We start from the raw sequence: 15015 nt of genomic DNA, 5'->3' as shown, positions 1-15015 counted from the left end.
CTTCTTTACCGAATAGGAGGAGAGAAGGGGTTATTTAAAGCGAATAAAAATTAATTATTATACCAAGGATTGAAAGTCAAGAGACGAGTTCTATTTCTAGCCCTGTGGCTGGCTTATAATTGCTCTTTGGCAAGAGATGTCATAGTGTGACGCACATTTAAATAGGCTCTGCCTCCCAAAACAGGCAGTTTCTGGTCCTTGTGCTGTGCTGCACAAGTTGTAGTGCTAGTGTATGAGGCAGAGCCATGAACCAGATGAGGGAACTGATCCAGCTGAAAGCAAAAACAGAAAGAAAAAAGGTGGTAGGGGAAGAGAGGAGTTTTTCTTCAGCCGGATCACCTGCCTGATCCATATCATTGTGCAACAGTTCACGTGTGCCAGCAGGTGACATGTCAAGATCTCAAGCTTGCTGCGTCGCATACCTTATCTAGAAAAAGAAAATATTTTCAAATATTTACTACAAAATATTTATCTTTTAGTTAATGTGGCTTTCTTGAACTGCACAAGACCCTGGTCAAGTTAGACAATCCAAATAATTTCCCAGCAAAGCAAAAGCTCTCTCCAATGTTTTCACACTGAGTAGCCGTAAGGGTTGCACTTCTCTATCAGTCACTTGGTGGAATAAAAATGTTACCTTAAAACTGCCTCCTGCTTTCAAAAAAAAACACATAAATAATATGCAAGGTACAGGCATTATCACACAACATTTAATTCATCCTCGGCAACTAGGCTATTGTTTTCCAAACCATAATGATATATAATTAATTTCATTGCAATCTATCAGACGTTTCCTGGCTGCTGGACACCCTGTTGAAATCAGCCAAGCTCAGGATACATGAGTGCTCCAGTGGTTTACAGAGATAATGCTGTTTGTAAGAAAACACAAGAATTTCTGTTTAATTCTAGGACAATATTTTTTCTTGATTTTTGTTCAAGGCAGCTTTTTCTAAACAAACAACAACAGAAAAAAGACTGAAAATATTTGGGAAATACCCAAAAAATAGCAAATGTGAATAATTCATGTTGAAAAACTTCTTTCGAGTCAAAGTGATGTTCCCAGTGTGAAAGAAATGAGCTGCTTTTTGTGAACTGGGCCTTGAATAATGAATTTTATGATCAACCTCATTCTTTAGCTTACCTCATTTATTCACTGTTGACTATTACCATTTTATATCAACCATGACTGTATATTTGTGGGATACAGGTTCTACAGATGATTTTCTGTAACTAGGTTTTTAGACCAGTTCTTAGGAGATAAAAGTGAACAACCTCTGCTGGGAAACCTTAACAAGCTGTCGTTTTCTATGTAGATGTCTTGAAAATTAAATCTCAGTTTTTCTCTTTTGTTGCTGTAGATGTAGATGAAAAAGGGTTAAATAAGTGGAGACAGGTGAAAAGGATCAAATTAATATCGTTGTCATCAGTGAATAGTCGTATTGATATATTGCTGTAAGAAAGACGTAAGGTGGACAGTCAAACAACATTATGTTTTGGAAGCAGCTCGTAATGTAGCCAAAATGGAGCCCCTACCTCAGTTAGTAAATATCATATAACAACAATAAATCTGTTCCAGACACAGTTATGAAGATGGTTAGTTAAAGTGAAAGGAGAAATCAAGGGAAGCCAGCAGTAGCAGCAGTGACTGGAATTCTTGGGAGGTGCTCGAGGTGCAGTACCTGTTGGAAATGGTGGTGAGACTGTCCAGAACACCCTGGGGAGAAGAGCCGAGAAGCTGGGAAGAAATGAAACACGACAGGGAGGTGCCCTGTGAGCAGGCAGAAGTAGCAAGAATGGAAAAGGTGACAGTGAGAAGCAACAGAGAAAATTCCCCTGGGGTTTTAGTGTAAATGAGCTCTGTAGCATGATAAAGTGAAAGATGGGGAGCTCGGATCTCCAACAGCTAAGCTCAGGACTGCAGAACATAGGGTGGTCCCAGAGGTGGAGGGTTCGTGGGACCCCCCTTCCTCGGGGCAATACTGGAGCAGGGGTAGGTGGGGCAGGAGACATGGTGTACTGGTAATGAGAAAGAACGAAGGAGAAAATTAACTGGACACAACGTGGGGGAAGATTGTGCAAACCTTGATTAGGAGGAGGACACACAAGAAGCCAGAGACTGATTTGTTTGCAGGTGTCTGTTAACCAGGACCGTGCTAGCCCTGACTCGGCACAGCACAGAGGGGCAGAGCAGTTTTGCTGTGACCAAGCAGGCCCTGGGTGTGTGCCTGCAGCACGTTCACCTGCTTGGCAGGGCTTGGGCGAGAATGCTCCGTGTGTTACAGAATCGGGCTGGTTAACGGTGCTTTCTCAGGGAGCCATTTAGACAGGATTGGTCCTCAGCTAAACACCAGGGACGCTTTGTGTCAGTAGAGTCTTTTAAACTGCAGAACAATCTCACTTTGCAGTGGTAAAGTGAATAACTTAAAATTAGAAGAAACACACTAAGGGAGTAGTCCTGAAGAGATGGGACCTGGATAGGCTGAGTTACTTCATTACGTTTTGCCATCTTTAACCTCTGAAAACTGTGTATTTGATGTCAAAACTTGTGTTATAGTTAACACAAGAAGGTAAATCCTTGCATGCAAGCAGCTGACTTAATTATGAAGATGTAACCAAGCAGTTGTATTGGTGGCTAATCTAACGAGTGGTGAACTAACAAGTACCTTAATATCTTCCCATGTCTGTGTGTGTGGATTTCTGTTACTCATTCAAAGCTGTGCTGGCACAGTTAGTCGCTTAAGAGGCTACAGAATGTCTCTCAAATGAGGGATTTTTGTTGTTGCTTATGGAATGCTCAGCTACGTAGGAGTTATTGTTGTCTGCATTTCCCTGTATTTGTTGCTATTTATTTATTCCTGTCCCTATTTTTTGGATGGGAAATTAAAATAAGTGAATAAGCTTCATGTTAGCTGACCATACAGCTGTTATAGTCATTTTCCTGGGTGCCTAATAGGTGTTACCAAAATGTTTTGGCATTTAGGTCTGAAGCTCTTTAAGGGAGTGAAGAAAATGGACAAATTATTCAAAATCCACTAAATAATAAAGAGGTTAAATCCTGTTGTTCTAGCAAAAGTCTTGGGTATTTAAAAACGTGGTCTACTTGCAATAAGTCAGACGGAAGCACCTAACCGTTAGATCCCAACATAAATTATGCTCCACTGAAAATCTGATCAGGTAACTACTCAATGCATTTATTTAAATGTCTACACCTAAGTCTGTTTCATCTTTCAAATTATATTTTGTCTACAGTTGTGACCATTTTTCTATTAATTTCAGGCAGTTTTGTTTTGTTTATGATCATTCTGATCACAGAGCACACTGACTGCAGTCAGGCTTGTCTTCATTGTCTCGTATCCTCCCCTAAATGTATGCCCTGCCAGCAATTAAGCTTCCAACTGGGAAATAAGGAGAATGTGGTTGAGGCTGCAACATTAAAGAAATGAACATATATCAAATAAACTACAGCAAAATGACAAAAAGACTCTCTCTAAAGCCAGCAATGATAATGTTACAAGTGACCGTGAAAGCCTCCAACTAAAAGAAGCAAATGACTTTATCCATAAATGTACAAATTGATTTCTTTCTCTGGAAGGTGAATATTGCTCCAAACAATGGGGGGTAATGATCATTTTCATACATGAGAAATGCCCAGCATCATCCCTACCATACACTGCAGGTAACAAAGTGTCTTTCAAAACGTAGTTACTAATGTTTGGAAGGAAATCAGGGTACAAACTCCAGTGGACATCAGGATTACTCTGCTGTCAAACTGGTAAGGATGTTCAGCACTTGAAGGCATGCTACTTGTCTGTGCTTTGTTTTCCACATAGGAAAAGGGCACGCAGCAATTCTCCATTTTTAGCCGAGTTCTTGCCACTTGCCTTTTGCTTCAGTTCCACCACCATTGCTGCTTTCGTTTGGCTGCTGTAATGAATCAGCAGCTTGGTCTTCTGTGAACAAAGGTGCCAAGATCTCTTGCAGTTGTATCCGTGAGCTACAGAAAAATTCGTGTCACCAGCTAGGACCAGGAGGCTCTGTACTTCACCCCAGAACTACTAAATCCATCCCACCCATGGTAAATTTCAGGCTAGGCACTCTGGTGCTAAGACTTGTACCAATAAATTACATCTACTGAGCTGGCACCTTGTGGCTCTGGAATGAAGTTGTACCAGAGAACCATGACGTGTTTGGCTATGACCCAATGCTCAAGACTTGTCCCAAGAAAACCAGTGTGCTTACTGGGTGTTAAATTGGCTGGTCTCCTTTTGCCACAGTGGTGCATCGCAGCAAAGGGCACAGCACAGCATGGGTGTGTGCTCACGCGATGGCAAGGCTGCACATAGAGAAAGCACGGCTTTTGTAAGATGTTCTCCTTGGGGAAGAATCTGGAAGTGTTGCTTTGGTGTGTATTAAAATATAACACACAGCATGGTTTGTATATGCATGTGCATGCCTGAGGCAGTGTCAGGAGAGGCCTTGTATATGTTATTTGTGCGGTGGCTGAGCAGAACCAGCAGTGTCCGTTTGGCACCTTCATAAGCTGGGGGTGGCAGGCACACAGAATGGAGACTGTACACCTGAACTGTGCACGTCCAAGTGGAAAAAGGAAGCGTAATGCTTTCAAGATGAATGGATATTTTAGCTGTAAAGTGCAATCTGCATCCATTCAAGGCAAAACGTCCTGTCACTTTATCATGTCTAGGGTCTGGTTTAGGACTGGGATCATTCTGATGAATGCAAATGGATATTTTCCTGACCTTACAGAGGTAGGTAAAAGTAGGACCAGAATTATGTTCTTGAGCTTTTTCTGCTTTGACTTTCAGGGAGACTTACCCAAGGAGGTGCTAGACTTTTAGCTCATATAAGGGTAGCAAACAGTGCTATGTAAAAGCAAGGCAGCCACTTAAATGCCATTCATCAGCTTTTATCAGTGTTCCTGCTTTTCTCGGGATCACTGAGTCTGGTTTGGCTACTTCATGCCCTGACTGCTTTTCTCATGCATCTGTGCCTCATCCCACATGCTTGAGTTCCACGGAATGGTGTTTTCTGTCTCTGAAGGTCAAAATCCTCGTCATGACATCACAGCTCATTTGGTTTAAGCCAGGCTGAGGCCACTTGTGCTATTAGGAGGTTTCAAGTAGAAAAAGAGCAGGAGAATTAAATCAACGTTTACAAAATGATGGCTCCTCCATCTTGCAAAATAAGTTCAGCAGCACGGGAAAAATAACACAAAGACACTGAGCTATTCCCAAAAATGTAAAATTTATCAGACTAGCATTTCTTGAGGTCTAATATAGTAAAAGGATGAACGCCGTCCCCCAGCCAGATAATCAGACAGCCTCATATGAGGAGATTTCTTCCCAGCTCCAGCTGGTCTTGAAGCATGCAGGCTGGCAGTCTTCATGATTTTATCAGTGAGAGGGCAATATAAACTGTTCATAGCAGTATGAACTTTGATGGTATTCTGTACTTATTCAGCATCTTTGCCTTGACAATTTCAGAAGCGTGTAACAGAAGGGAGAGGAAATTATCTCCCATTTTTCCACAGGGAAAACTGAAGCAAGCTGTTACGGACTTCTCATGTGTATTTTGGAGAGGCAGCACACTCAGACTTTGAATTTAGACATTGCTTTTTCTGTCATTTTTTCACCTCTTTGCTGGAAAGAAATTCCAGAGGCAACGATACGAGGCCTGTGTGCAGGAGGTCGCCCTAGGCTGCAAGGCCTTTTGTTCACGGTGAAGCTCCGTGTGAGATTTGGGTTTATCTGTATTTTGACCTTGAACTCTGGGAGAGAGCTCTCTTATTTGATGGCACGTTATATGGCAGAGTTGATGAAGGAACCATAGAGCAGGTGAACCGTCACAGGTGATTTCTGTGCTGAGAGGTGTCCCTCTGGCCACGCTGCCCTCTGAGGCAGCGGGGAGCTCCTGGCTGCTCTGGAGATGCTGGCCTGGTGCTGAAGGAGCGAGTGGGAGCGCTGAAGAAAGCGAGATGGGAGACGAACACACAGCCATGCTCGTGTACCCTTGTAGTCCTTTTGAATTTCCTGTGCTGGGTGAATTATCTTTTTAATGGTTTTGTGTGGCCACGTTTACATTTTGGAAACGTGCTGGCTGCTCACAGCCTTCGCTCTACAGCGAGCTCACTTGGCTGCATAAGGAATTCGCCCAAAATTGCGCGTCAGCACTCCTGCCCTTTGAATGCTCTATTTCTGTCTCATAAAAAGCATCTGCCTCGTGTGTCTCTGCAGAGGTGAACCAAAAGGTTGGAAAGGTGGAAGGGAGCGTGCGGGGAGCAGCGGGTCCCTGTGCAGCAGCCTGGGAAGTTGTCCCCCCAGTGAGGAAGGAACGGGGGGAGCGGGTGCACGAGGGAGGCCAGGGTGCACTGATTGATAGAGGGGGTGAGGTGTGGCGGCCTGGTGTCCAGATACCGCACAGTAGCTCACAAGGTATAGATTGTCAGAAGGGAAAAGCCCTGACTGCCCTCAGTTACATGTCACTTTTGTCATGCTTCTCCTCTATTGAAAGAGCTTCCCATCCTGCTCAGCTGACAGACTCCTTTTGGGAGCAACCATTACTAATGCTATCCGAGACAACTAACAGACCTGACTGAAATCTAGTAATTTCATGATCAGACGAGTCTGGTAAACAGGAAGGGAATTGAAGCAGTACATGATAATTTTTCCAATCCTTTTCCTAAATCCAAGGAAAAACCCTTGGGCCCCAAGTTCTGGCTGGCTGAGCTCACTGCAATCCCATCCCAAACAGGGATAAGGATGCTTCCTTATCTGAAATTCCTAATCCACCACTCACTACGGATGTATGCAAAACTCCAGAAATGTAGTTAGGAAATATTTTTTTCAAAATTTACCTTTTCAAGGTATATCCAAGCCCCTGTGTAAAAATAGTGGAAAAGATTTGGCATTTAGTTGAACAGATCTTGTTCTATGTTTTTTTGTTAGTTGTCTTGTGATTTGCTGTTGTATAAACCGTGGCAGCTAGTGAGCTAAGTGAAAGCTTAGCTCTAGTTTCATGAGTTAGGTATATCATGTAAACACTGTTGCTTTTTAATGGAATTTATGATGTTAAGCCCTAAACTGGTTTGAGCTGCCATGCACAAAGAAATATCAGCAATCTAGCCAGCGCTTTGGGTTTTATTTCAAGATGCATTAAAACGCCACAGTAACAGCAAGCACTGAATGTGCATTTCAGTGTTAAAAGGAGATACTTTTTCTGCAAAGAGATGTGAAACCTTGTTTCCTTGGAAGTCTGGAGAAGCCTGTGCACTGGGTTTTTCAGTGCAAGGTGCTGAGCCCTGCATTCTGTTGACAGAGGTAGGCAGAGCTGCGGGCATTCAGCACGTCCAGTGATACACCAAAGTCTGGCAGAGGCAATGGGCAGAGTTCAAGAAGTACTGAGGGAGTCAGTAGTATACCCTGTTTGGGGCTGAGTGGCTGAGGAATTTAATATTACCTGAGAATTAGTACCAAATTTAGAAGGTAATTTAGTCCTGGGGGAGAGCACGTAGCATCATCACATCTCTACAGTTTAGCATCTGCTGCTTAAGCTGTCTGATAGATCTTGAAAGGCTGAAAAGGGCACTGACCTTGCTGGGAGGTTGCTTTACTGGCCAGCATTGCCGTGGCGATGTGGCATATCTCGGGGTCCGCTGGGCTATGAACGCTGCTGAGCAGAAGCTGGGAGGTCCGGCCCATCGCGGCGCCGCGAGGTAAATGTGCTGAGCAGTACAGCGGATCCGGCAGCAAGAGCCCTGCACTTCCCGGCTCCAGAACGAGGCACTGACCCAGCTTTATCCTCCTGTAGGACCAGCTTGCGCTTTTTGTATTATTCCAGCACATCCACTGCAAAGGGAGACTGTGACAGCTCCACCTGGATGTTTGATTTTATTTATTCATGGCCTGTGGAACAATGAAGTCAGAGGTAGGTGAATGATGCAGTGCAGGAAGTTGCTGCAGCAGTAGCTTTGCTACAGAGACGATGATTTAATGTATCAGGCTAACGGCAGAGGAAAATATTAATAAATTCTCTTTGTGCATGTATCGGGCAGGGGGTAAGGCTTTCTAAGTGCAGCAGATGACGTTTTCTAATTGCATAGCTTTCTCTTATGCCTGAAGTAGTGATGTACAAAGGTTTTGTTTCCCTTAACGTTATAGAAATGCAGTCTTTTAAAGGCTAGGCTATCCATTTATCTTGCTAGAATTAGTAGAATGTCGTGTTTCATTCTTTTAAATGCATATCAAGTTCTCAGCAAAAAATAAGCATGTTAATCACTGTAGCTGATGTACTGTGTTATGCAGATTGCGAGCGTTGATTCCAGACTGTAGGTTCAGCTTTCTTATTTGCATTTAGTCAATCAAGTCTGCGCCCACCCCGGATCCCTTCTGGTGAATTTCTGTGGATTTTGTTGCTCAATGTATTTAATTCTCCTCTGAGCATCTGCTTTAAAATAAATCATCAGAACAATAAGCGGTCCTACAGCAGAGGCAGCAGAATATCTTGGGGAGTGAAATCTTTCTGTAGAATCGCATGCAGTCTGTGCGGCTGTTAAAGGAGGGGTTTTAATGTAAACCCTGAGGATGTTTTGAGTTTTTAAAAAGCCAGTCCCATGTCTGTCTTGTACACAGGAAAGCATGGACCCATAGGGCAGAAATGCAGATAGATTCTTGAGATAGGTCTCATACCACGTCTCTGAGGCTGGCCTGTGTGTATAGTTGTTCTGGGGTTGTATAATGGAGAGCTGGAGCATGGGGATGAAATAGTTGGGAGTTGGGGGGCGGGGAGGTCATTTATTTTTTATACCTCTTAGCATATGACACATTTCATGTGCTTAACATTTTTGTAAAACATATTTGTTAATTCCTGTCAGTGTCGTTGGATTTAAAAGATACTAATCTAGTGTCTGTTTAGTTTAATGGGATATTAATCGTTCCTATTTTTTCCAAGTAACCGATAACGTTAAATTGCTTTGAATTTGATTTGACTGTGTTCTGCCAAAGTTGATGAATGGTCAGAAGCAGCGAAGCAGAAATCTGACCTGCCACCACAGCCAGCACCCCGGACAGGAAGCTGCGAGATTCCCATTTGAAAACAAAACCTCTCGTACGTGCTGCTTGTCAAGATGTCAGTGCTTGTAGCCCTTACGCAGTAGTGGGATCTGGAGGTGGTCTTCTAATGGATCTTGTAATGCCTACATACAGTTAGAAGTAAAAGAATGAAAAAATCCCTCAAATCATAAGCCTAGCGTGGCTAGTTGAAGTTAAAATTCATAGCCAGATGGCTGTTTTATGACATTCTACATAAATACAGTGAAAAATGCCTTGACTTATCATACTCTCATTGCTACAAACGTATCTGCTAGGGATGGCACGGCACCTGTGAGTTTGGGTGCAAGTTCTGTAGGCTGTGAAAGCCCGCTGGCTGTCAGATGGGGGGGTTGAACGAGGCTGACTTCTAAATATGGAACGTGGTTAAGCAGACGGAGAGGTGTCAGTGGCGTTGCATCAGCGGATTAAAGGGTATTTGGGGGTGAGAGCGTTTGCCGCTTTGAGAAGGTCACAGGCAGAGTGATTCGGCTTGGTCTCTGTAAACACCAACTGTCCTGTTCCTCCCGGTGCTTTCCATGTGTGTGGTTCTGCGCAGCCCAGCAGGCCACGTGTGGCACTTCTCTTTTCACTGCTCAGGTCAGGGCTTTGGAAAGTGTCCGCCCGTGTACATGCTGGGCGCCTGAACAAGGCACCGCTGGTCCCAGGGGAAGTCAGCGTGCAGCACCTGTGGGCAGGCTTCGGGTGAGAAACTCCTGAATCCAGCTCTTTTAGAAGTGCTTGATGAAGACAAAAGTACCTTTAAATATTACTAAGAATGACTTTTTCTTTCACCAAGTTATCCTTTAGTTTTAAAGATGGTACCACTTAGAAGCATTTCTCTATTTTTTCCTAAGTCTTCTGACGTAAACTTTTTTTTCTAAATTAAATGAGAATAAAGGGTATTATTTTGCATCTTAAGATAAAAAGTATAGGCCTTGAATCTATAAATGCATAGCTTCATTAGAGTTAAAGATTTTGTGCTTTTAGTTATATATGTGATTACATGTTTGAAGACCTGGAGCCTTTCGCATGTGTGGTTTTGGCTTTACTGTAGTCTGGACAGGAAGGATTGTTCGCATCGGATGTAAAAGTTTCTTACACGGTACAGAAATTGAGGCGGGAGCCTGGGGGACATACATCCTGCTTAACGAAGTCGTTGGGTTTGGAGTGGGTAGAGCCAAGGCCTGTCTCGTATTATTGCTAGTCAAGTCATGCTCTTTATGCCAGAGGAACTCTAGTAAAAAGCGAATGGCCCCCATGCTGAACAGCAGTGCAGCAATAAACCCTCAATTTACATACACACCGGTGCCAGTTTGAAACAGTGAAGGGCAAACACCGCATCAGCAACTGCAGGAAGCTGGAGCATTTTTTCATTACGCTGCCAACAAACTTAGGTTTTTCAGATGTAAATAATACTGGGTTTGCTTTAATGCACAGGCGGGACGTCGCTAGTCTGCGCGAGTGCCGAGCGGTGTGTCGGGCTCTTCGGAACTGCTCCTGCTCTGCTCTCGTGCTGCTCAGGAACAAAGGCCAGGCTCACGCTGGGGCAGTGCCGCGAGCCAGGCGGCTGCGATGAAGCAAGGGCAAGGCTGTTTCTGCCGTGTACCGCTGGGGGTTGCGTGGGCAGCTGTAATGTCTTAAGTCTCTTACCTGTAAATAGCAACACTGCCACAACGAGAAATGCACCCTTAGTGGAGGTGGAGAAGGGGGATCAATTGTGCTTGGAGGGAGCTGCAAATTTAAACAGGCAAATTACACAACTGTGCTGCTGCTCTCCCCGTAGTTTGACCTAATGCTTCCCCAGTGCTTAGTCTTCAGAGTAGCCAACAGCCTCCAAAGGAAATTACATTTTTCAGGATTTTTGTTTTAAGGAAACAAATAATTGCAGGCAAGCTCGGTCCTGTTTTGGGACTTCCCCCAGGCAGAAGCCACTGCATTTTTTAGAGGGGTCTCCTTCAGAAGGAGAAAATTCAGATTTGCCCAAGTGCAGAGGGCTATCTGGCTGCTGTGCTGCATCTATGGGAAAATTATTTCTTGAAGGATAAGAAGGAAGACGGAAGGGGAAAAAATAGTGTTTTGGTTTGTTTTTTTTTAACAGATAGTTGCTTTTCATCAGAACAATGCATCTATGCCCCTTGTGAGAAACACCATAATTGGCTACTTCCTCAACAGCCAGATTGGCCAAAGCGAAAAATCCTGCTGAATTCAGTTTAGTCTACACTCCTCGTTCTTTTTGGTCTCTAAAAAATAAAAATAAAAAATATCCCAGGCCTAACTTATGCAAAGAACAAGCAGTTTGGGAAAGGTTTTAGCCTCTGTTAGAATAGAAGGCTCAGTGAAGTTTTCCCTGTGAACAGTGGGTCCTGCACCAGGCCGATGCTGTCCGAAGGTCTGGAGGTGCCTAGCGTGTGGCAGCACTGTGTAGAAGAGGTGCTGATGTGGGTGCTGACAGCTGTAGTGGCACCCTGAGGCTTCCAACTGAGACGTGGTTTTGAGAAACAGGGAGGAGAGCTGAGCCCGCTGCCTTCTGGTGTCATATTCCTCCTCTGCTAGGTGTTCATCTGAAGTTGCGGTGAGAGCCCCTTTGTGTTTTATAGCAGGCAGGAGGTGCCTGCGCTGTAACCCGAAGGAAACCCAGTTTCATGAACTCTGGGTCAGATCTTTAAGAAGTTGAGTTAGGGGTTCTGCTGTTTTGTGTTGATCCACAGAAAAACACAAATAAATGCCTTAAATCAGAAATGCATAACTTTACATTTTCAAATCATTTCTATAAACATTTACTGATTTATATGCATAGCACAGGCACCCACAGGACAGATGCAAATGTCTTCATTTTTCCAGATGGAAAGACTGAGGGAGAGGGCGGGAGAGCAGGGTTTGTTCAGCTGCGGAGGCAAGTTGACATTAGAGGCAGCGCCAGAGTCTGAAACCCGTGGTTCCCAGTGCTGTGCTCACACAGCTGCCTAGCAGCATTAGCCAGTGCGTTTCACATACTTGAACAATGAGAGAGAAATACTTAAAAAAAAAAAAAAAAAAAAAAAAAAGTGTGATTTTGTGCATGTGTACATGTTGTGTACGTGGCATCTGCGGAATACGGTCTTTGGCAGACGTTTTGAGACCTTTCAAGTGAAATCAGATGTCCATCTCACCGTGTCTTGCAGGCAGTGCTGAATAGACAGTTCTGTTTAAATAGGTGTAATCATATGTTATGGATCACAATAGAGCTCGCTGCACCCCATGTCTTTCTTCTGTGTGTTATTAAAATGCTGAGGAAAAAAAAGCTGGACTGTCTTTGAGCTTTCAGTAATGATCACAGCAATCAAGGTAGTGGAAACGACTCATATTTACAGACAAACAGAAAAAGGAAACTCATGATAATATATTTCCTAGTCTTTCCAATATTCCCAAGCAGTTGTGCAGTGCTGAAGTCCACTTTGCAGGCACAGAAAGCCTCGGTTACACAACAGCTAAGCAGCACCGATATATATAATTAATGCAATTATACTGGAGGAGAAAGGGGAGAAAAACCAACTTCTTGGGAGGCAAGGGGTTGATGATGATGACCTATTCGGGCTTGAGGCAGATAGCTTCACACTGATGTTGTGCACTCCAACAGAATCTTCCTAAGATTTAAGCAGAGAGCAGAACGCGTTGAGACGACCTGCAAGGCAGCAACCAGCAGAGAACAAACACAGGGCCTGAGGAACGTAGCTCAAGAAACGGCCTCATGTGCCGCCGTGCGTTTGATATGTTACACGGAGTGGGCAGTGAAGGGTGTTGGTTCAGCTGTGTGCCCCTTCCACAGAGCTCTGTCCAGAGATATGCTTGGCTTTGGTTCCAAATGGGAGGAAAAGAAAAAAAAAAAAAAAGGAAGGAAAAAAAAAAAAAGCATTGCCTTTTAAACACTGCTCTCTTTTTCCTTCTTTGATAACTGCTGCCAGAGCAGGCTGGCCTCAGATGTGTTTCTTTCCAGTGAAGGGCAACAGGAAAATATTTCCTGCTAATAAGAGTTTACTGGTTGGATACTGTCTGTAGGACATGTTAGTATAACTGTGATGTTTTGTGTCTCTTGATTAACATGATGAATAGACTAATGGAAAAATGAAACTTCAGTGTGTTATCACCAGCAAAACTGATGTGATAGGAAACGGGGAGGGCAGAGCGACACCCTGCTTGCTCTAAGTGTCTGAGCAGAAGGTATTTGTATTCCACAGAACAGCTTATCTATGCCTTTATGCTGTTGAATCAGTGGCACACATGAATTTCAAAAGCTTTGCTTGGGGACTGGAGTGAGAGAAACATTAGCCTGCTAATAGAAGCATAAAAGGCTGGGTGGAAAAGAAATAAGCCAAAGAAAATAATTGCCCGGTTACATTTCACTTGGCTATTCTTTCCTCCTTCCTTCCCTCCCTGTTTGTGTGTCACTTTCAGTCCTGTTGTCATGCAGCTCCTCTGCAATGCCATTTGTTTTGTCACTTCATCCCACCCTGTGCTTGCCCTGAACTTTATAGCTTACCAGCATTACTTGCTTGGCTGCTCTGTTAATCTCTTCACGCTACACCACGCTTCAGAAATTCTTATTCTCTTCACTCAGCAAAACAGAGAACCGCAGCTCAGTCTGCAAGTTCACTCCATCCGAGCAGCATGACTGCTTATCTTGATCCCGTTCCCAGCACAACCTTTGCACCACTGGCAGCCTGGCTGGCAAGCTCAGCAAAGGGACCGAGACAGAAACGCCTCCTGAGGAACAACTTTCCTTTCGAGGGAGGGTACGGCAGGCTTTGTGCAGCAGCAAGCGGACCCCAGAGCAGGTGTGTACTGCAGGCCCTGAGGCTGGAGCCAGCTTCTCAAGCAGGATCAGCTGCTGCTGAGTGTGAGGCTGCGGAGCACGGAGCTCATAAGGGTAACGTTTCATGCCACTGACCGTGCCCTGTGTAACTGTCAGTCCAGCAACCTTCATTAGCACCAAACTCACATTCCAAACATTTCTGAAGTAGAAGGCAGGCCAGAAAAGGAACAGAAATGCAGAGGACTTCTTTTCTTCACACATGCTTGCTTATGTATTCAGCAGTCCTAAGTCCGGACTGGAGTTGATGTGTTCTCTCGGCTTCCAGAGCAGACAGGTGCATTCAAGCCAGACATTTACACCAGACTTCTCACTACAAGGGGACCCAGACCAAACACCTACTGCCTTAGCCTTTGCAGAAGCGAGGTAGGTCTAGAGCTTTTATTTCATTTTTGTCCTTGTTCCTGCAAGGGACTGAACCAAAATCCCAATTCTAGCTTTCCAGTTCAGCCTTTGCTCCCTTCCTGTTTTTGAAAAGATGAGGAAACCTGCAGAAGAGATCTGTGTGCATCCTCTGCTTCACTCGTGCTCAGAAATCAACAGAAGTGAAGTAGCTGTCAGCTGTAAAAGAACACGGTATTAGTATGCAAAAGGAGCTAATACTGAGCAATTCACATTGCTACTGAGGTTTCTGCATCTAGTACAAGCTGCTTGCTACAGCAGTGTCAGATCTATGAAGTCTGAAATAAAGCGAGATGCCTGGTGTGCATGTTTGCATATCAACACCAGAAGTGTTTTCGAGCTTGCATCTGATGCATAGCATAACTGGGGCTTGAGGTCAGGAATAATATCGGAGTTTGAAGCACTTGTGCATGCAGTTAGTCCTCATGTTTGCTTTGCAAGCTTTCTTCTCTTCACTCAGCTATACCCCCAGTTGTTTATCTGAATGCTATATCTTCTGGGTACTGTTACATCATCCTTTTGCATGTTCTTCCACTCAGAATATCTGATCTGAATAACTTCTGCCCACTGCAACAAATGTCAGTGTCTGCCTAGCAAAAATTTCCCAGATGCTTCTCCCAAGACAAACAGCATCCTGGAAGCCAAACGGTAGTTCTTATAAAAATC

At 44.1% G+C, this 15015-nt stretch overlaps 1 protein-coding gene across 19 annotated transcripts in view; it reads left to right on the top strand.

Annotated features, from left to right (window-relative positions):
• IQSEC1 (IQ motif and Sec7 domain ArfGEF 1) overlaps positions 1-15015 on the top strand; it is a 346189-nt gene that overhangs the window by 233578 nt on the left and 97596 nt on the right. The window contains exon 1 of one of the 19 annotated variants that reach the window (XM_013187653.3): positions 7807-7938. The exons of 17 other annotated variants lie outside the window; for them this stretch is intronic. Coding sequence is in view for 1 of the 2 variants with exons in the window: in XM_067002849.1 (XP_066858950.1) it covers positions 14150-14313 (164 nt within the window). In the remaining variant the exon portion in view is untranslated. Of the gene's footprint in view, positions 1-7806; positions 7939-13092; positions 14314-15015 lie in introns of those variants that run through there. One more of the 19 variants, XM_067002849.1, reaches the window with a different exon arrangement.

This window comes from Anser cygnoides, chromosome 10 (genome assembly GCF_040182565.1).
Source record: "Anser cygnoides isolate HZ-2024a breed goose chromosome 10, Taihu_goose_T2T_genome, whole genome shotgun sequence".
Lineage (NCBI taxonomy): Eukaryota > Metazoa > Chordata > Aves > Anseriformes > Anatidae > Anser > Anser cygnoides.
The sequence above is the reverse complement of the archived record's forward strand: the minus strand, read 5'-3'. Positions and strand labels throughout refer to the sequence as shown.